Below are 22,628 nucleotides of genomic sequence, written 5' to 3'. Positions count from 1 at the left end.
AAGCACGTTTCTTCACCGTCATGCTCGCACTGTCCCTATAGGCTGTTGGTCATGTTATAACATCTGCACGCACCGCGAATTGCTACATGTTGGAAGAATTCTATCAGAACAAAAAACAAAACAAAACAAAAAACAATTAAGGAGGGAGCTGGACTTCACTGACTAGTCGGCTGCTGGCCCGACAGTCTTGCAAAGCTCGGTTTGTGGCCTCACAGTCGGACAGTTAGGAAACAATTGGGTAACATTTAGGTAAGCTCGTGCACATCTGCATGACACGGTCCCCAGCCCGTCACTCCAGAAACTCGGGGACTTGTGTCAGTTTTACCATTAGGTAAGCTCTCTGCACAGCAGCATGGCAGACTCTCTGTGCAGACTCTTCCATTCCTCCACAAAGACCACTTCAAAAACTGTAGAAGAGCGTGGCAAGTGGGGCAGCAAAAAGGAGTCCATCCTGTCTGTGGCCGGTGCTATTATTGGACTTGGCAACGTGTGGAGATTTCCATATCTTTGCTACAAGAATGGCGGGGGTGAGTATTTCTGTTATTCTCCCCCTTACTTAACCAAAGTGCAGTGCGATGTCTGAACCTCCGAAACTCTTTGTTCCCATAATAAAAAACAGAGAGAGAGAGAGAGAGAAGAAACAGAATGACCAGTAGACTATTGTTTTATTAATCGCAGATGACTTTTTCTTGGTTGGGGAAGGGTCTAATTAGAGGATGAAAAACATATTAAATGGTTGATAAGCAGCTTAGTTTTCATCCCCGTTTCCTTCTGTCCCACAGGTTATTGAAAAAAAAAATACATTGCCAGATTTATTCTGTTTTTTTATTACAAAGAAAGTTGCTTTCGCCTTTTTTTCTAGCCTAATTTGAATTTTACTGATTAATCTGCAGAGTTTTAGGCGCATGACAGAAGCAAACAACAAAAAGTGCGCTGGATCAATGCAACAGTGTTTTGGAACAGGGCAGCAAGTTTACCAATCAGAACAAGTTACAAAGTAAACGCCATGTGATGATCTCAGTGTAATAAGGAGTAAAGTAAGTAAAACATCCCGAAAGTCGTTATATTAGTAAATGTTTACACGAGAAGCAGTCGGTTAAACCATCGTAACAAATGCCACTGGTATATGAAGCTGGACTAGAAAACAAGCTCAAGAACCGCCTTTCAGTCAAAGCGCAGGGCGTGGAGCCGGAGTCAGCGTGGTTTTCACGAGCCAGTCTCAGCGGAGACTACACACCTGTTACGTAACGCAGTACCAAACCGCTGCGGTGCGCAGAAAGTCCCACAGTGCATACTTTTCGCATACGGAGCTTATTATCACCACTACTGGCGCACATCCCAGGACTGCTCCTCACCAGAAAACAGTCTGTCCACACGGATGCACAGACCGTGGAGCTGCTCGTTATAGTGTCGTTAGTTATACCAGGGGCGATTCCAGGATCAGAGCTTTGGGGGTGCTGAGCACCCAGGAGTTGCCCAGCCAGGCAAGATAAACCTGTCTCTGTCAGTCCCTGCATCCTTAAATGTTGTCCCGACTCCCGAGTTCTCTCTGACTGTCACTTTGGTGCATTTAAACCCCTGTTCCTCCCTGTCCTCATTGTCTGTTGTCTTCGTCTCCGTTATCAGTCATCATAATTTTACCATCTCTGTGCAAGTCTGCAAATTTCTTTATTAAATCATACGATTCTTAAATTCATCAAGTCTCTCTGTGCCTGTGTCCTCGTCACAAAACATGACATCACTGTTTTGTACATTTTAACACAATTTAATCCCCACAGTTGTGAAAGAAAAGCAAAACACTTTGCCTGTAACAAAACCATCAAATCTGATAAAGGTTATTTAAATGCTGCAAAAGAAGAATGGATTGGAATAGAAAAAAATACATATCCTAACCTTAATTACTCGGGGAGAATAATGAGTGATGCTCATAGTGAGTAAAAAGTAAACTGAGTGCATTTTATGGACAGAGATTCACTTTTATTGTGTATGTATAATATAATACAGATACATTAAAAAAACACTCCCAAAACAGAATAAATTATTACAAATAAATTATTACAAAATATTAATAAAAACTATAAAAATGGAGGCAACTTTGCCTGTGGTAGAATGTATACAATGACAACAAATCTTTATTGCAGATACTAATTTTACTAATTTAATAATAATAACTTTGTGTTGTAAGATTTATGAGGTTCATGCTTTCAGTGGTACTTGGTACCGATGTTTTTTCGAAATTCTGTACACGAAAAGTGAGCGCGAGAGCCCTCGGTGCGCCTGCTCGCTGCTGAAGCCAAAGTAAACTTTATTCTCATCTCCGCTACATACAGTCCAGTATATAGAGAGACGAGACGACGAGGCTCCAGTTACAGCAGTGCAAGTAAACAAACAATATATATAAGAAGAGTAAGAAAATAAATATACACTTTAGGACTCGGGGTAAAGGGATCAATAACAATTTAAAATTTAAAATTTACAGTTTGATGATTTAAAGTCTCACACACAACCCGTCGAAAGGGGAGGGGGCCGGCTGCTTCCAAATAGAGCACATTTCATTTATAATGTTGTAAATCCAAGCCCATTATCTATTCATGATATGAATCCTGGGTTGTGTGAAATCCCAGAAATAAACTCTAGACAAAGTGAATCTGTGAACTAAGGTGTTGGTCTATTAGGTTATGTTGTGGTGATCCTCGAGTTGAGGGATGGGTGTTCATACTGGAGTGCAAAATTAAAACCAATGGAAGATGGACAAGAAAAGTTCAAAGCCATCAGGTGCTCAGTTTAGAAAAAAGAGAAAAGAAGAGGAGGAGAAACAAGCAAAAGATGCAGGTATGCAGATAATGGCAGGTCATCCTGAAACAATCGGAATCAGAATACTTTATTAATCCCTAAGGAAATTATGTGGGTTACAGTTGCTGCAAGAAGAAATGGTAAAAATAGCAACAGTAACAGACTAAACTCCAAACAATACATTATGTTACAGATTTTAATATTAATTAGTCCTTGTCAATTGTTGATTTGTCCTGTTCTCATTGTATGACGAATTATGATGGCTGTTTGGTGGCTATTTGCATACTATGCATACTCTCTCTCTCTTCACATGTGTGTGTGTGTGTACAACAGATTTATGTGGGTAAATGAAACAAAATTTGTCATCAGAGGATGAAAGATGAAGAGCTTTGGCAGTATTTTCTAAACCAGCGGTCCCCAACCTTTTTTGCGCCACGGACCGGTTTATGCCCAACAATATTTTCATGGACCGGCCTTTGAGGTGTCGCGGATAAATACAACAAAATAAAACTAGTACCGGTACCGAAAAAAAGAAAAATTATTCATAACACACGTGAAAAGACCCAGGAAAACCAAGTAAACGATGAAAACGATAACAAAATAACGCTGAAAACTGATAAAACCCCTGAAAACTATACATTTCACACCTGAGCCTCAACTCTTGCGGCCCGGTACCAAACGACTCACGGACCGGTACCGGTCCGAGGCCTGGGGGTTGGGGACCGCTGTTATGTATGTATGTATGTCAATTTTAATGAGATTTATAACAAGAAGAGGAGCGATTTGGCACCAAAAACAGGTTCTGTGCCTCGACAGCTGCAAATATTAATCTCAAAGAGGGTTAAAGGCCACATTTAAGTTTACTTCAGCTGCCAGAAAGGTGTGAAAAATGTGTTCTTTGACACTTCAGTAAATTACTTACAGCTCTTTCTGCTGCCTTCCCTCCAGAAATACATGATACTTTCAGATTTCAACATGTAAGCTAAATCAAACCCAGCCTGTCCCGTCTCAGGAACAGGAGCTGCAGCCCAGGAGTCTTGACTTTGCCTTTTTTAAAAATGTTAAATAAAGCCAGGTTGGCAGAGTACAAATTTGTTAAACTGGACACTTTAGAACAGGATCTCAAGAGCGACTGGGTTTCTAAATCTACCCGCAAGCTTGACTTGCTGTATCACCTTTGTTTACTTGTTATACCTAAAAAATGTTGAAGAGTTTAAATTTTTAGAGGTTACCTTAGGTTTCACCCTTACATTAAGAAATCAAGCCTAACACAAGTGGTGTTTCAAATAGATCCCACAGGTGTATCTGCTAAAAAATCTCAGCCTCAAGGTCAGGGGTCAGAAGTCAAGTTTTCTAAAAATCTTGTGGATATGATAACTCAAGAAGGAAGTTACCTAACATTTTGAAATCGATACCACAAGTGCATTTACTAAAAATCTCCAACGAGTTCGAATCTCAGTGACCTTGAACTAAAGGTTAGAGGTTAGAGGTCAAGTAGTGATACCACAGGTGCATCTATTAGCAGGCTGTGCCACAGCCAGTATTTTAATTGTTGTATAATTCTGTATGTCTGATTAACACTTTGATACATTTTGCATAATTTTCCATTTGTCAGCATGTGTATCTGTTACGGTTTGGAGGAGGACTCAAGCACAGGACTCCGGTTCTGATGCTCACAAGAAGGATTTATTTACAAGTCACCAGGTGTATATACAAGAATGTGCGGGGGGGTGTTATATACAGCTGAGTGGGGGGAGAAGGGGTCTCCAGGGAAGTCCAAGGGAAAGCACGCGTTCTTCAGAATATCCACTCACACGATCACAGGCTCACACTCCGACACTGCCACACAGGAATCACACGGGGAAAAATCCAGGAAGCTCTGTAGACAGGGAGACAGGGTTAAGAACGACGCACAGAGGAAAACACTCTTAACTAAACTTGTAGCTTGACTTCACTAACGCGTGGTAGACAACGATCCAGCGACGAACAGCAGTCACCTCCTGGCTTAAATGCTGCTCCAGGTGTCTCATCTCCCGAGGGCGTGGGCTGAGGGCGTGAACCCACAGTGAGTTCTGCCCCGGCGAGAGAGAAGAGGAAGAGAGAGAGAGAGAAACAGAGAGGGCTGATCAGCGTGCAGCTGATCCGCCTGGCCGTGACAGTATCTGTAGGTATGCATGTATGTGTGTGTGCTTGCACATGCATGTAGGTGTGAGTCTTGGCGTGTCTCTGCTGATAGACTTTATAAATCCGTCTCTCTGGACAGCAAATGGAATTGAGCTAACAGCTGAATCAGATAAAGAGCATTGATCCCCTTGTGTGAGTCATTAAACAGTTAAACTGAAAGATACTATTTTGCTTGGTTATCAGGAGGATATAATGTCGTTACTGTATTTCGTCCCTGTTATTTTAACTGTTAACATTTGCTGCCCTCAAAGCAGAGCCAATCCATATGTTGTTTGCTGTTTATTTTTTCCTACCTCTAGGTGCTTTCTTAATTCCTTATGTCCTGTTCCTTGTGACCTGTGGCATACCTCTATTTGTGCTGGAGACGGCACTGGGCCAGTACACCAGTCAGGGGGGGATCATGTGCTGGAGGAAGGTCTGCCCCTTGTTTGAAGGTGAGCTAACCACTGGGATTGTGGTGAAGCAGATCAATGAAGAAAAACTGAGGGAATGCAATGTTAACAGTTATGTTGTTTCCAGGCATGGGATACACCAGCCAAATGATCATTTTCTATGGAAGTATCAGCTATATTGTGATTTTAGCCTGGGCTTTTCTCTACTTGTTCTCTTCCTTCTCTGGAGAGTTGCCATGGGCCACCTGTAATAACACCTGGAACACGAGTAAATTCAATTTTCTGTCCCACATATACATCAACAAATTACTGACTTAATTGGTAAATGAATTGGAAGTATGTAAAGATTGGATTGAAATGTTAATATGCAAATATTCACACAACTATACATTTATGAAATACTAAAGCTAATGTTCACAATATTTAATGCAGTATTCACTTGTTGATGTGTCAGCAGAGCGTGTTTAACAAGATTTTGATACATTTCAGATCGTTGTGTAGAAATTAACAACTACAATACTACTGCCAACTGGACATCACCTGTGAATGCATCATCTTCTGTTTTAGAGTTTTGGCAGTAAGTCACAAATCAGAGATAATTTGTTAACAATCCTCAATATTGTTTCAAAATGTATGTAAATTCAGATACGTATATTACATGCATTACATGGCTGTTAGCATTAATGGTAATTAATGGTAATTTATCATGTAGTTTGGAGGGCTTCACATTCACTATATTAAGTAGACCTAGTTAGTACAAGGGTAGATCCATTTTTTTTTGCCTTCAGAACTCCCTTAATTCTTTATACCATAGATTGAACAAGGTGCTGGAAACATTTCTCAGAAATTTGCACCACATCCCAAAGGTGCTGTATTGAATTGAGATCTGGGTACTGTGGAGGCCAGAGGGGTACTCAATGTCATATTCAAGAAACTATTTTGAGGTAATTAGAGCTTTGTGACATGGTGCATTATCCTGCTGGAAGCAGCCATCAGAAAACGGGCACATTGCGATCATAAAGGGATGGACATGATTAGCAACAAAAGTCAGACAGGCTGCAGTATTTGAACATCGCTCAATTCATGTTGTTTACGTCAGTTCATGTTGTTTACCATCTGAATGTGTGAGCAAAAATCAAAGCTCATCAAATCAGGCAAAACTTTTCTAGTCTTCAGTTGACCGACTCTGGTGAACTTACTGGAACTATAGCCTCAGTTTCCTGTTTGTAGGTGTTTGGAGTGGCACCCAGTATGGTCTTCTGCTGCTCTCCATCTGCTTTCATGTTTGATGCATTTTGTATTCAGATATGGTCTTCTGCACGCCTTGGTTATAACAACTAGTAATTAGGGTTACCAATTAGCGGTATTGGGGTATTGGCCTTGTTGATGACCTCTGGCATCAGCAAGCTAATGGTTTTCTTTGACCATTAGCTATAAACTGTGGATGGTGGCATAATCCCAGTAGATTAGCGGTTTCTAAAATACTCGAGCTACAACTGGCTTATCTGTAATCATGTTCAGAGTCATGTAATTCGCACTTCTTTCTCTTGTTGATGATCACTTTAAAGTTCAGCAGGTTGTTTTGACCACATCTAAGTGCATGAATGCACCGACTTGCTGCTATCCTGCTGGCTGATTAGATATTTACATTAATACAGTTGTACCTAATAAAGTGGCCAATGAGAGTAAGTGTCATTAATTATTGTTTTTCTCTGGCTTTAATTGCTATGATAAGGGACTATGATAACAGATCTTTTTTGCAAAACACTTATTTGCTACTATTTGATGAGTACTATAATAAGTATCATTTGATACTCATTATAGTATTCTGTGTATACTGACATATACTTTATAACACCAGTATAGTTTTTAAAGAATTTTACTTGACTTTTTAAAATGAGAAGTACAAATCTAGAGGAAATTATAGGTTAGGAGTAGTATGAAATGTCATGTGTCTGTTAAGCAGGGTTAAACTGTTATGACACATTTAGAATGTGTAGAACACCAAAACTAAATTAAAAATCTTACAGAAATATCCCACATTTTGATAAATGTTTAGTGTGAAGATGCTTTAGATACAAGTAGTAGGGTCTGTTACTTCTTTTGACATTTTGCTGTCAGTGTGTAGAGATCTACAAACTGTTAAACTGATGTCTCAGTCACTTTTTTGATGTTGCTCTGTTAGGGTGGAACGTAGTTGCCCCTGGCATTAAACACTTAATTTGGCCATAATAACTGAAAACACCCATGTACTGAAGGTGTGAAGGGCTTTTAATTGCATGTTGAAGCTTGTGTCATTCTAAATAGTTTCATGAGCTTTAACTTCAACAGACCTTTCATGCCGAACCCAGTGACTTGTCAATCTATATGTAAGTACTTAAGTAGTCCACTGTGTAAGTATGCTGACATCAGTTTTCTAGCCACACTCACTGAATCTTCATTTTTAAAGTCTTTGTGAATTAACTAGATTCAAATTTTTACAAAAGAGTAGGTTTTACCCGACTACATACATTGGTTTAAAAGACCTTTCCATACACTGATAGTACGTCTTCTTTCAGGCGTCGGGTGTTGAATATATCCAGCGGCATAGAGAACTTGGGAACCATACAGTGGGACCTTTCTCTGTGCCATCTTCTAGCCTGGGTCATCTGCTACTTTTGTGTTTGGAAGGGAGTAAGATCCACGGGAAAGGTAACACTAAAAGGAAAAATGTTGAGTCGCATTTTATACCCTCAGCAGTTTTCAGCAGTTGTCACTGGCTTTCAGGTTCTTCAGGGAATCATTCAGATTCATTTCATGTTGCACAGTGTCTTTGTAGCTGTTGCCAATTTTATTGTGAAAATCTAATTTTCATTTATTTGGAGTTTTCTAGAGATAGACAGATGTTTTGCATACTTTCTAATCTGGATTTGTAAACTTTTAGGCACACCTGTTTCCTCAATTTCCCTTCACGACCTTTGTATATCCGTTAGTTGTGTAAGCATGAAATTACATCACCTACTGACATAAAATGCAGTTAAGTTGTTGTGTAGTGAGGTGAGATGATCAGTGGCTGCTGTTATAAAAATCCCAAATTGTTTCGGTACTGAGCTCAAATTACTTACTTGCTACTACTTGTTCTCAGAGTGATTAAGGTGTGGTGTGAAGAAAAATGAAATGATCAGAACTCCCAGACGTCCACTGCTTTTTTCCCCCCTTCAGGCTGCCGCCATGGCAGTCGTTCAGTCTCACATTTGCACATGCCTGGCTATCATACAGTATATTCGAACCACACCACAACACATAACAGCCGAAGTTGGCACAAAAGAGGGTTATGAAAGCAAGTTTTGCAACTGTTATGGACAATACAGCCTCCTTTTAATAAACAAAGGAAAATATAGCAATATTATATTCTTGTACTTCTTTATGTTATTTCTTGGTCCAATGTGTCGCACATGATTTAAATTCTGGTCATGGAAGTCGCAGTTAAATAAGAATGGTATTATGCATTTGGTGTTACCTCCAAAGACCAAATGCAAATATTCACACAACTGTGAATATTGTTCACAGTTGTGTGACTTGTTGAATAATATCTTGATGCTGACATTAACAGCATGGCCTCATCATAGCGTGTGGTCATAAACAAGTAATCCTTAATTTAAAACCTAATTTATTTTTTATATATATACAGGCAACATATTTCACAGCCACGTTCCCCTTTGTCCTGTTAATCATGCTGTTTGTCAGAGGAATGACCCTTCCTGGAGCCTTCCATGGTATCAAGTACTACTTGTATCCCAATCCTGAACGGCTCGCTGACCCACTGGTATGATTCAGCCTCATTTCTTAATCGTGTCAGACATTTCTGCAGCGGTGTTTATGAACTAATAACTTGGTTTACAGGTCTGGATGGATGCTGGAACACAAATATTTTATTCTTATGCCATATGTTTGGGATGCCTAACTACACTTGGGAGCTACAACAAGTACAACAATAACTGTTACAGGTGAGCTCCTCACGAAGATGTGACAAACATTTTAGTTTGTATGTCAGTGGCTGTCTCCAAATACTTTGCCACTAAATGTGTTTACAGCAGCTTTCTTACTTTCTGAAAGGCTTTAGCACTGGTCTAAGTAAATAACACATCAAGAAAACACATACTTGAAAATGATTTTGATTACAGCCCTTGTAATATGTGCATCCATTACCCCTTCTATTTTTATTAACCTTTAAGCACAGGTAGACATTCAGTCACCGTACAAAGCACTTTTCTATCTTACTAACCTCTTAAAGCACTTTAGACTACAGATCACATTTTAATCACACATTCATGTAGTGCTTTATTCCATGCACTTTATTATTTATGTATTCTATGGGCAGACTCCAGTAAAACCATACTGGATTACTGGCAACCGCAGTCCTTGTTTTTTGCTCTCAAGGAGATCCCTGAGAATCTGTAGCAGCTGTAGAACTGGTTTATAAACATCTGCACTGAACTCACTAAGGCTGCAAAGAAAAGCAATCTGTGCTGAGAAGCACCTTGTTAACTGAATTAGCACCTCAAGCACTACCGCAAACAGAATATTAACCAGTGGGTAACAATGAAAGTGTTTCCCACAGCCCATTATCTTTTTGTTGTCTTAAAGAAAATAGTGACATTATGCTTTCTTTCTGATTTGCAGAGACTCCTTTTATCTTTGTTTGTTGAACAGCGCGACCAGCTTCCTGTCAGGCTTTGCCATTTTCTCAGTTCTGGGTTACATGTCGCAAAAGCAGGGTGTCGACATTGCTACAGTCGCTGAGTCAGGTACGGATGTCAGTCTGAAAAGTATTTGAGTCTGGCTTTTTTTTTTTTTACCTCATCCATTATGCAAAAAATAAAGACAGATTAACATGAAAGCTTGTGATTTAGTTTCAAAGTTGATCCAAGTACAACTCTGGACACAATAATTTTTAAAAGAGCTTCTTTAACACTGCAAGCAGATTAGTTCTTTCACACAACACATGCATCAAATTGAAAAAAGAGGAAAATGTCATCTAAATGTTCTCAAGATAATATCATGAACTCAGCTGGATCCAGCAGCTCAGTTCATGGAAGCAGTTTTCAGCCTTGGTCGAGGTGTATGAGCTCTTATTTTTCATTTTTATAGTTAGGATTTTTAGACTTAAATTTTAAAATTATCCACAAGCATACAGGATCAGCTCTGGCACTACTGACTTTGACAATATAAGGCATGATGCTGGGGAATTTTCACAAGCATGGAATGATTGTCCCTTATTTCCCAAGACTTGGAGCAGCTTGTGCTTGTAATGCTGAAATGTCTGTACTCCATGCTGTGTAGTGTGTGCTCAACTACTGCCAACCAAAATTGAGTAAGAATGCCACCCAGGGTTTCTGTAGTCAATAACAACCCCAACACATGAATGCAGCACACATTTTATTATCAGATGGTCTGTCAGTCAATATCATAGAGCAATATTTGTATTTTTGGCCATCAGGCTGTTCTATTTAGCAGTAGCAATAATTAGTTATTGTTAATATTTCTTCCCTCACACCCAACTGGTCACAGCAGATAGCCGCCCCTCCCCTGAGTCTGCTTCTGCCGAAAGTTTCTTATCATAAAAAGGACGTTTTTCCTTCCCACTGTTGCCAAAGCGCTTGCTCATAGAGGGTCAAATGATCGTTGTAGTTTTTTTCCTTTTTTCTCTGTATTATTGTTGAGTCTTTACTTTAAAATATTAAGTGCCTTAAGGACACTGTTGGAAACATAAACCTAATGCATCTATCTTTCCCGGCTGTTGTTTTGAACTACTATGTACAAAAAAACACTACTATTATGGAAAATGTTGTTTTCCATTAACTACAACCTGCTTTCTGGAGGCATATTGCATCCCTCAAGGGACTATGCATGCCTTTTCTATCTACATAAAGTACACCGTCTTTCAAGGTTTTACATTTCAGTAAATTTAAAAAAGGCAGAAGCAGTGTATGAAAAACTAAGTGGACTGAATGTTTTATTAGCTTGTGGAACCATCTTTAGCAGGAATAACTGAAGCAGTTGTTTTCTGCATTACTTTATCGGTTTCTCGCATCATTCTGGAGGAATCGTAGCGCTCCCTGCTTCTTAAAACATAGCTTCTCTTCACTGAGGTTTACGGACATTCATTTATTCGCAGCTCTCTTAAGGTAGCCACACAGCATTTCTGACTTCTTAATTTCAGCTTGAATTTAGGCCTATTTAAATGTATATAAGAAATCAGCACCTTACTGGTAATTCATTTTCTATTCCTACCATTTAACATGTTTCAGATTTATTTGATCCAATCTGCATTTCCTTAACAATTGTACAACTCCGTAATGATCATAAAGTTGTCATTTAGAGACACTTTGGCATCTGTTTCACTTTGTAGGTCCAGGCCTTGTTTTCATAGTCTACCCACAAGCTGTGACCCTGCTGCCTTGGCCTCAGGTCTGGTCTGTGTGCTTCTTTGCCATGATCATCTTGTTAGGAATAGATGGTCAGGTGAGTTGCAGTTTTTTTTATATCTCCTAAGAAAATGTAATGCAGTATTGTTTTTTTTTTTCTTCTGGTTAACTTACCTCGACACTAACCTGTCTTTGTGTAATTCTCAAGTTTGCAGGTCTTGAAAGCATCATGACCTCTTTGACAGATGTCTTCCCCTCCCATTTAAGGAAAGGATATCACAGAGAGCTTTATCTGATGCTGATCTGTGCGCTTTGCTATCTGTTTGGCCTGTTATTGATGTCACAGGTGAGATGTTTAAAAACAGCATAATTATTATAACTTTCATGCCTGAAATTCATTTCATAAAAGTTGGAACAGTGGCAATGCAAGACTGGAAAAATGTAGTGCTACAAAAAAATGATGGTTGTGTAAATCTGAATATTTAATGGCATCTGCTTTTATATGGATCTTGTTCAGTGTTTTTGTAAATGCCCCAGGCTTGGTGGGCTTGGTATCACGGGTATAACAAAATGGAAATCAAAACAAGGGAAGCACAAAAATCACATGTCTGCATGTGCTCAGGGGAGTCTGGGTGTCCTGCGAGGACACTTCAGGTGTATGTGGTACTGGGCCCGTTGCTGTGGACTTTTAGTTCCTTCACAACAATAGTGAAACCACGCTTTGAATTAATAGCAATGTCAGGTTTGGTGGGTGTTGAATTCCCTTTGTTTCTGATTCTGTTCAAAATTCTTATTAATACATTTGTGTGAGACATAATGGACTCATGATCACAACCTTGCTTTTTGTGTATGATGTGATCCTTCAGGCTTCATCAAGTGGCAGTTTGCTGGCAAATGGGGAGCAGCAATGATGAGAATTACCACCTTGAAGTCTGATTGGATTGGAATGCCTGTTCCAAGTTGGTTGGCATTGCTGCCACATGTAGAAAAGTTCAAGTACCTCAGGGTCTTGAGTGGGGAGAGTGGTAGGAACAGTGACAGGGATGTTCATAGCCTCACTTATAACCACGAGCTATGGGTTGTGGTCAAAAGGACAAGATTGGAAATAATTAGCAAAAATGGATGTACGTTGAAGGGCATCTGGGACTTAGGCTTACAGTTACAGAGCAGTTTGGTCAATTTGTAGGCAAGGTGTTTTTAGAAGGGTTAGGAAGGATGGCCCAGGCAGGACACAACAGAGTGATGGGGGTGTGGGAATCTCATCAACCCAGACCTGAGTGGAGAAGCGGCTGTCTTTCAAAACTGCAGCAAATGGTTTCTTCAGTTCACAAAGAGCATATTAACCTAATTAACCTAATTTATTGGTAAACATGCCCCTGTCTGGAGATTTATGAAATTTGTTGATGAGATTTTGTCCTAATGCTTCTTTTAGTATAATATAGAGTTCACTTTGCTTTCTAAGTTTGTAGGATATCAAAGTTGTTGATATACTAGATAATAAGTGTGAATAGCTTCAAGATTAACATGATGAATGTTTTAATTTTAGGCTGGTGCATACATTCTGCAGATCTTCGATCACTATGTTTGCAGCGGTCCTACTCTGCTGCTGATGGCAATTTTCCAGTCAGTTACGATTGGATGGATTTATGGTAAGACAAAATTATTATTGTTATAAAAGTCTTTGGTTTGTATGTCTTTTTATAGTGACGTCCTAATAGCTGTCCACTATTATTACCAAAATATATCTTGTAAATCTCTATACATGCTGTATATACATACACATGTAGGGCTGGATTTACAGCACAAAGCATTTTTGGTAATTTAAAAGCAACTGTCAGGACCTGCTAAAGAGGCACAGTATCAACTGAAAGATGGGGATGCAGGTTTTTTTGCTATTGAACTTATTGCATCTTATCGTATCTGCAGAAATCTTGAAATGTACTGAATTTAATGCAGACAAAAGCAGGTCTGTTTTCATACCTGATGCAGTGTTTTTTGGAAGATATTTGCGACATGTTATTATTTGCATAATCAGCACGAGTGGATAGCTGAATGGTGTGAGTCCCCAAGCCCCCCACACCCAGCCCTGTATCTTTTTTTCTTATATTTATCTTTCAAGGAGTCAGATTATCTTATTATATTTTTTAAGTTGTCTTGAATAATACTCCAGGCTTTCTGAAGGTATTTCAAGGTTTTTCTTTGGACGTTGGCTGTTTTCACTTATTGTCAGTCCAGTTCTTGTACCGGCCCATTTTCAGAGGAATGTTTTATTTTGTTTGTTAAACACATAACTCAAGGGATGAACTAGTGTTGTGTCTACAAATAAAATACAAGCAAATAACTGATTTTATATTGTATCTTCAGGCAAAAACATAATTTATTCCCTTTTCTTTGGTTGATTTTATGACAAAATAGCATAAAGTAGTATTTTTGTACCAACAAGGTGATTCTCAAAGACCTATTAGCTGAAAACCTGGCATATATTAGCATGGTATGCAGTGTGTCCTTAAAATAATTTGAGGAACCTGAACAATTGACAAAGACCTCCTCCTTAAAGGAAGCTGAGAGTTTACAGCCCATATTCACTGTATAACTCATTTGAAAAAGCGGTCATTGTAAAAACCTTAAAAATATAATTTTGTTGTGGGGAAATATTAAAAGTTAAACACAAGTTTCTTTCTAGTAAACTGTCTCTGTTCTAGGTGCCGATCGCTTCTACACCAACATTGAGGACATGATTGGATACAGACCTCTGTCACTGATCAAGTACTGCTGGCTCTATGCCACCCCTCTCATTTGCAGTGTAAGTTTCTAAAGCAGCTTCTGTAAACAGTTTATCAGTATGCTCTATTCTCATAAGATAAGATGAGATAAGCTTTATTAGTCCCACATATGGGAAATTCATCCCATAATGTTTATTATTTATATGTTTTCTTTTGAAGGGAACACTTATATTTTTGCTCCTGAGGTACACCCCTCTGAAGTTCAACAACACATACATGTATCCTTGGTGGGCTTACTGCATTGGCTGGTTCCTCGCGCTGTCGTCACTTTCTATGGTCCCAGTCACTATGATCTACAAACTGGCCAAAGGAAGAGGGAGTCTCTGGCAGGTCAGTGATGTTGTTAGTGTCGGCTGTTAGTGATAATAACTGATAATACCTGATAATAACTGACAATATTAATTCCTTTACCAAGCGTCTGAAGACCAGCTCCCAGCCTGCAAGTGATCTTCGAGGAATGGAAAAGGAAATGATAAATGTCCATGATTCACTACGTGCCCCAAAATAACTGTTCAGCCTTATTCACTGAAATGCAAATCTTTAAATGTACCTTTTAATTTGCGTTTTAAATAATACTTAAGGTGTGGGTCCTCTATTATGCACATATATGGTGGCTGGTATTAATATTTTTTATAAGGTGAAAGGGTCTATCTGAAGCACGAAATGTCTGAATATCTGTTAGAGGCTGAATGTATAAAATACTACACTGATATGGAGCCTCTGATATGACTTTAATTTGCATTTCAAATACCTCAAACCCTAACAATAACATTTTTACTTGACTTTTTACTTTAAACTCACTACGAACACACAGACGTTGAGATTGAAAAGAAACTTACAATTATTATTTATAGACCAACACAGTGAATAGAGATTTTAAAACTAGTGCTGTCGGCGTTAAATCTTGTTAGAATGACGTTAACACCATAACCGCATTAACGCAGCAAATTTCCGTTAACGCGGATCGCCATGGTGACAACGCGCCGTGCAGCCCCTCGCACCGTGACAAGTTTTTTTTTCTTTTTTAGAAACATAAAAGCAAGGTCTTTTAGTGTTTAAAAGTATTGAGCTGAAAACACATATTCACAGTTTAACACGTTTTTATGATGATCACTTTTTTAATGATTTCCTACATCAACTGCTACTTCTGTTGTGTTTTTGTGATGTTTCATGGAAATCTGGGTTATTTTAACACAACGTTTTTATATATTCATACAAATTGAAAAGTAAAAGGCTGTTTTTCTGTTCCTCTCTCAGTCAGAACCTGTTTTAAAAACTATATCTATCATCATTCTGGCATTAAGTTCTAAATACTTAAATAACATGGGGACCTGCGTAGAAACACCTTCATAACATTTAAAATGAAAAAGATTAGCTTCACTAAGCTTGTAGCTTTATTTTGGTTACAGCTACAACATACAAGCTACAAAATGCTTTATAACATACGCATGAAAAATAAAAACTTACATTTCATAGAACAAAGGTCAACATTGCTACATGCTGACATGCTAAGTAATGCCAAGGATCGCACATCAAGTTTTCAGTGTTCTGAACCTTTTTTATGTTTATATTCCTATAGTTTTTTGGCTGAAATACACTGAATGTAAGCAACAGAGGTCAGTTTTGTTTTTGTTTTTTACTTCAGACTCCTTTAGTGCCCCCTCCTTTTTTAATTACCTGGAACTGAGGAGTAACTATGAAATTGTGTCCTTTGGAAAGATTTCTCCTTGACGTTTTCTGGTATGTGTTTCATGTTGCTTGTGCTACACACACATATCAGGAAACACTAGGCCTAACGATCCGTATGTATTTTAAGCATTCAGAGTATATTTCATGATATTCTTTTTTTTATCAACATGTATAATAAACCAAATAAATATTGCTCTTCAAGTCTGTCAAAAAGTGGTTAATGTTTGCTCCTTACATTTATAACTGAACTCCTACTTTTACTTTAAGGTGCATTGTATTTTCTTGGATTATTGTATTGGTTACAAGACTTTTTAAATGTGTCTTGATATTTGACCTTGAATTTGTATAATAAAATACTTTGGGGAATAATTTAGCTTTCACTGTGAAAGCTTTTCTGTAATTTAAGTGAATGTGTTGAGAGAGTGTGACAGATACAGACTCTATGGTGCAGGCCAATCCATGACTGATCAGTTTCCATTGTGTCTTTGGAGCATTGACAGATCGTTTGGGCTTGTTGTCATGCTAGAAAATAAAACTGTTGCCAATCACATGCTTTCTAGATGGCATTGCATGGTGGATGACAATCTGATGGCACCTTTCTGTGTTCATAATTACATTAATTTGAAAAAATCCCAAACAACTGGCTGAAATTCAGCTCCTCCAACATGCTTTACAGATGTTTGTAGACACTCGTTGTGTCTCTCCGGAGCTTTCATTTTACAGATATGCAGTAATCAATATTTGATTGATGCTGCTCGTCATTTAATTGCTCTCGTGGTTTTATTCTTGTTCCTTGCGGAGTTAAAACTTATAACCAATACACATTGTAATAATCAATTTGGCTTTAAAACGGAATTTGTTTTGATAGTGATAACTAAGTAGGAATGTCTAATAGTTTGGTGGATTAATATTGTCTACAGGTTATTTGCACAGCTGAAGAAAACACATTTTACTTACATTAAAAAGATATTTATTTAAAAAAAGCAACCAAACAAACAAAAGTTTCATTTAACTGGATACATTTGCTCTGAGAATTTTGATATCATCAGCTGGACGATCTTGGCTGTTCGTCTCCACCATCCCAATCCGGTTCAGCACTCCCATTCCCTGACACACTCTTCCAAAAATACTGTGCTTTCCATCTAACCACTGAGTGGGTGCGAGGGTGAGGAAGAACTGACTGCCATTGGTGTCCGGCCCCGCGTTGGCCATCGCTAGAATACCAGCACCTAACAGGCACAGAGACAAAATGAGAAATTATAAATGTCCTCACTATCAGTTATCACACAGGTATTTATTGGGATCACTGGACTCAGTTTATTCAGCTGTGAACTAAAGAAATGTTTCAAAAACACCAGAAACCTTTACAAGTTATTGGTATACATGAACTCTACTGAAGATTTGAATCTAAAAATAAAGCGTCCATATGTGAACATGTGCATACAAATACCAGATTAAGACATCAGTACTGACACACACAAATGATTTGAAGGATTTGCTCCAGAGCCTGTCTTTATAAGCCTATAAAAGCTTCTTCTACGTGCATTACCTGTGAATTTTAGTTCTGGGCGTAGTTCATCCTCAAACTGTTTGCCAAAAATGGAGGCACCACCTCGACCTGTTTGGAAAACAAACATTACAAGTGGCGCATTGGATGAGTTTTCTGAAGACCATGAACATGTGAAATTAATCAGACAGTAGTGACAGGGCCACTTTATTAGGTATACATATAACTACTCATTAATCTAAAAACCTAATCACATAGCAGTAACTGTAGACGTGTTCAAGACGACAATAAAGTTTAAACTGAGCATCAGAATGCAGAAGAAAGGTGATTTAAGTGACTTTGAACTTAGCAGGAGTACTTCAAAATTGCTGATCACGCAACCATCTCCAGGGTTTACAGTCTGTAAAAGAGAAAATTCTCTGGGCAAAAATGCCTCGTTGATGCCAGAGGTCAGATAAGAACGGACAGACCTCTTTAAGTGATATGAAGCCAACAGTAATTCAAATAACAACAACCAAGGTATGCAGAACACAGCGTATTGAAGCGTGAAGCAGACGGGATACAGCAGATCACACTGCGTGCCACTCCTGTTAGTTAAAAACATGAAACTGAGGCTACAATTCACACAGCTGGTGTTAATGGTGTGGGAGATATTTTGTTGGCACACGTTGGGCCCCTTAGTACCAGGTGAACATCTTTCAACAGTCAAAGCCTGCCTGACTATTATTGCTGACCATGCCCATCGCTTTATAGCCACAGTGTTACCCATATTCTGATGGCTGCTTCCAGTAGGATAATGCACCTTATCACAAAACTCAGATAGCCTGAAATTGGCTTGATTTACATTACAACGAGATCACTGTGCTCAAATACAGCACCTTGTTATACAATATTTGAAATTAACAAAACAAACCCCCCCCCCCCACACACACACACACTATAGTTTCAGAAATACTTGTGGGTTTTTCTTGTTTGTTTGTTTTTTTGTACTACTTCAACACTAAAGTGGCCCTCACATGAGATGACCGTGCCTGCAGTGGCCCACAGCTCATTCAAGTTTGAGACCCCTGAAATACAGCATCATTGATGAAAGTTGAGCTTCAATAGTAGATGTCCAGCGGACAAAGCTGAATGTTTCCAACATCTTGTTCAACGTGTGCCATGAAGAATTAAGGCAGTTCTTTAGGCAAAAGGGGCTCCAACCAAGTATTAGCAAGGTGTGCCTAATAAAGTGGCTGATTAGTATGTATAAAAGAGGATTCAATATTAAGAAAATTACATATTTTTCTTGGAAAAATACAGACATGCTTTTGATGGCAAAGAAAAAGAACAACTGTAAAATATACAGTATTATAAGCATCTGTAAATATTATTTGCATATGCAAACACACCGTTTAATGAAGTTCTGTATTAACAAACAAAGCATCTGGTTAAAAGTCATGTTAATCACCTGAACACTGGATCTATATTAAGAGTTCTGACTGATTATAAAACTACGAGCATTAATATGCTGCTTCAACAGCCCTCATGATTCCATATAAGAATTTTGGAACCTGGCTGGTTTACAGCCAAATGAGCGGGAATGTAATATTGGGCAGCATCAACACCAAAACTTCATTTATGGAGTTTGCTTTGTGCACAGTCATAAAACAGTCATGTCAGTGTATTAGGGGAGGGGAAAAAAACAACACATTGTAAATTGGAACAATACGAAAGACATCTACATTTACTTAGCTTCATGTTAAAGTGACTGACATGTTTAGTAATCTAGACACCCTTAAGTAGCATTTAGCCTACTCAAATCATGAACCTGTTACCCTAACATGTGGACAGTGGTATTCAAACACTTATCTGTGACGAACCCACCTGTTCCTGTGGGATCTCCTCCCTGCACCATGAAGTCTTTGATGATCCGGTGAAACTTGGTGTTGTTGTAGTAGCCTCTTCTGGACAGCTCTGCGAAGTTCTTGCAGGTCTTTGGTGCATGGTTCCAGTACAGCTCCACCACAACAGTCCCCATCCTGCAACGCACGGCCAGTTAGCATGTCTTTAGCGGCTCTGAATAACAAAGGCTGTCTCTTAAACTAGTTTTTAGCGGAAACGTGCTATGCTTCATGCGGTTTGTTAAAAAGATTGTGAAAAAATAAAATATGCAAAATTTATTAACGCAACAGACACCAACACTTCAGGTTCCTCAAAGCTAGCTGAGTTAGCATCCAGTGTTTCATTGGGGACTTACGTCGTCTCCAAAGCCACTGTGGGAGGCTGCCATGTGTCCGGAGGAATCCCCGACATTATCACCTCAAACCGTAAGCTACAACAGTTGTGAAAAAATGTTTCGTTAAACTTAAGTTCTAATAAGTAGCCAGGAATTTCTTAGCCCAGTGAATTCATTCAACACATTTCAAAAGGAGTTTCTTCTTCTGTGGTTTGCCGAGCATTTCCTTTGAATGTTAGAGAAAGGCTGCCATCTGCTGGACGAACTAAATGATACCACCCCTTTTTTTATTGTGTTGCTTACGTTTAGCATTCTTTACCAGCATCAGCTTCTCAGAAGTTCAGATTAACAGACGACTTTTTAACAGTGTTGTTACTAAGAATAAACTGAAAAACTACATTACAAACCACATTTCACTGTCATTTACGCTTTACTTTGTAAGAAAGAAAAAGGACCCTGTCTTAAAGTTTGGTTATCTGGAAATACATTTTGTCTTGATAATGTAGTTAAAGAGATTTCTAAATATGTATGATATAGTAAATACATTTAACAAAAGAAATTCATATCATTATCATCCCCTGTAGTAGTAATAATAGCAGCAGTAGTTTATGTCATTACTAATAAAGTGCTTCCAAGGTGCAGTAACACATGTATCTTATGCAACTGAAGGATCCCTGGTAAGATTGTAAGAAGAGACGCAGAGCCAGCCTCAAGGGGTGCTGAGCCAACCGAGCCTGAAAAGGGAAAAGAACAAAGACATCATTTAAAAACTGGGGGAGAGGGTATGTGTGTGTGTGTGTGTGTGTGTGTGTGTGTGTGTGTGTATTGCTACGTAGTATCTTAACTGGACAGAGACCTCTGATGTTGCGCCTGGAATCTGCTGGACCCACTCTCCTAGTTTGCAGCTTACAGCTCCTAATGCTAAATAAGCAGCTGGAAAATGTACTGGCAACATGAGAAGTGAGCTGCAGGTGCTAGACAGACGTCACGTCTGTCTAGCACAGCATGCCTACAGCAAGTCTACACTGTTCAGCTACAGCACAAGCTGCTTACATATGAATCCCAGATTTTTGTTTAATGACTTCGGTTGAAGCTGAAAAGATTTTATTTGTCGTATATGTCATATTAATTTAACTTAAATGTCTTGATAGATAAAAATTACCAAATTACATCATTGTCCAAAAATTATACTGACATTACTCTGCATTTGTAGTTATCACTTGTTTCACTTTAATAAAATGTTGTCTTTTAAACTCAGATTTGATCCCATCATCTCTCCCGTTTAAGCTTTTTAAGCTTTATGGAGGTGAGAGGACAGACACATGGACAGACGTGTGGACAGTCTGTCCTGCCTCTTTTCTGAAGAAATCTCTGCCTCTGAATCAACATCTTATGTCCTTCGGTGCATTTTTATTTCTGGAAGTATTCTTAAAAGCATTGTAATACATGTTCTGGTTCATGATGTCAAAGCAGGATTTGAATTGAAGGTCTTCCTTAACCAGCTTTGAGTTTACTCTCCCATTCATCCCAGGCTTGTTGATGATGGTCACTGGGTGATTCTAGCACCCCTTGTTGACCCTGTCTAAAACTGCTCCTCAACAGGAGAAAATACAAAATAATCATAAAAGTTAGGCTGCCTGCTCCACCAGGAAGGTCACGAACACAAACAAAGGGAGAAAAGTTACTACTTGCACAGAGAAATGTCAACATAGCACCATAATTCATGAATTGTGGTTGGGTTTCAAACAAGCTTCATTGGCCTTCTTCCCACCGTTCATTTGATACTGGACTGCCCAGTTCTTCCACCCAAGTCTCTCTGTGATGACTGGTATTTACTGGCACCATAAAAGCAGTGCTAAAGAGCAAGAGTTCAAATACTTCGAATGTGGCTGTGAGAGAAGTTGTCCTGGTATCTGCTTGCCCATCTTTTCCATCTGTTTCCCCCCTTCCATGGCTCTCTCTCTCTCTGCCTCCTCTATCTCTCATTAATTTCCTGTGTTCCCTAGAGGTGTCACTACCTGCAGGTTTCCCCTGGTTCCCTGGCTGGCACATCTGATTGTAACTCACTGTTCACTCACTTGGACTATTTAAGGGTGAACTCTTTTACTCGCTCTCCATCAGATCTTTTGTCAATTGGAGTATTGTTCAGGCTCTCTAGTGTAGCTAGCTTTGCTTTCCATGTGACTTACCCTTTATCTCGATGTGCTTCTTGTGAATCAGAGAACATGTCCAGTCTGGTTTACATATCTAACCGCTCTACAACAGTGTCATTCAAAGATATTCCCTTTACCTGTGAAACATCCACAGCACATTCTCTGTGTCTCCTGCTTTAGAGGTCGCCAGAGCTATAAAACCTCTCCAGAAGTAAATGGTGACAGGTAGGATATACTGACTTGAGGGAAGTAAAGAAAATGGGGCAAAGGAAAGTGGTATCTAATGTGGGACTGATGGAAAGAGGTAAACTTATTATCAATGTACCGATATCCAATACAGGAAAACATTTATCTCCAGTTCAGAAACAATTATTGCTGGTATGAATATGTCAAGTATATTATAGGGTGTTATCCTGGCACTTCAGTACACCCTTCACATAGCTTTTTTTCAGTAGTAAAAGGCCTTTACTGACCAAGTCAAGGCCTGTGCACACTGTCAAAC

General features: G+C 38.9%; 2 protein-coding genes across 2 annotated transcripts; one reads left to right on the top strand and one right to left on the bottom strand.

Moving 5' to 3' along the window:
- Positions 1 to 352: 352 nt before the first annotated feature.
- On the top strand, positions 353 to 16,346 carry LOC146709749 (sodium- and chloride-dependent GABA transporter 2-like). Its single transcript, XM_085457954.1, has 14 exons — positions 353 to 527; positions 5,277 to 5,411; positions 5,497 to 5,637; positions 5,859 to 5,946; positions 7,928 to 8,060; positions 9,040 to 9,174; positions 9,252 to 9,355; positions 10,032 to 10,156; positions 11,761 to 11,873; positions 11,985 to 12,122; positions 13,323 to 13,425; positions 14,479 to 14,579; positions 14,719 to 14,889; positions 14,975 to 16,346. The coding sequence occupies exons 1-14, from the start codon at positions 353 to 355 to the stop codon at positions 15,065 to 15,067; spliced, it is 1,755 nt and encodes a 584-aa protein (XP_085314080.1). The 3' UTR covers positions 15,068 to 16,346.
- An 849-nt stretch (positions 16,347 to 17,195) lies between these two features.
- ppil1 (peptidylprolyl isomerase (cyclophilin)-like 1) lies at positions 17,196 to 20,222 on the bottom strand. The gene is made up of 4 exons (XM_085456859.1): positions 19,995 to 20,222; positions 19,622 to 19,776; positions 17,798 to 17,866; positions 17,196 to 17,477 (listed from the first exon to the last, which is right to left on the bottom strand). Exons 1-4 carry the CDS (start codon positions 20,048 to 20,050, stop codon positions 17,257 to 17,259), a joined length of 501 nt encoding a protein of 166 aa, XP_085312985.1. The 5' UTR covers positions 20,051 to 20,222; the 3' UTR covers positions 17,196 to 17,256.
- Between the last annotated feature and the right edge of the window lie 2,406 nt (positions 20,223 to 22,628).

This window comes from Copadichromis virginalis, linkage group LG5 (genome assembly GCF_057382275.1).
Source record: "Copadichromis virginalis isolate Kocher_CV1m ecotype Utaka linkage group LG5, C_Virginalis_male_GT1.1, whole genome shotgun sequence".
NCBI classification, from domain to species: Eukaryota; Metazoa; Chordata; class Actinopteri; order Cichliformes; family Cichlidae; genus Copadichromis; species Copadichromis virginalis.
This window is presented reverse-complemented; position numbering and strand designations above follow the sequence as displayed.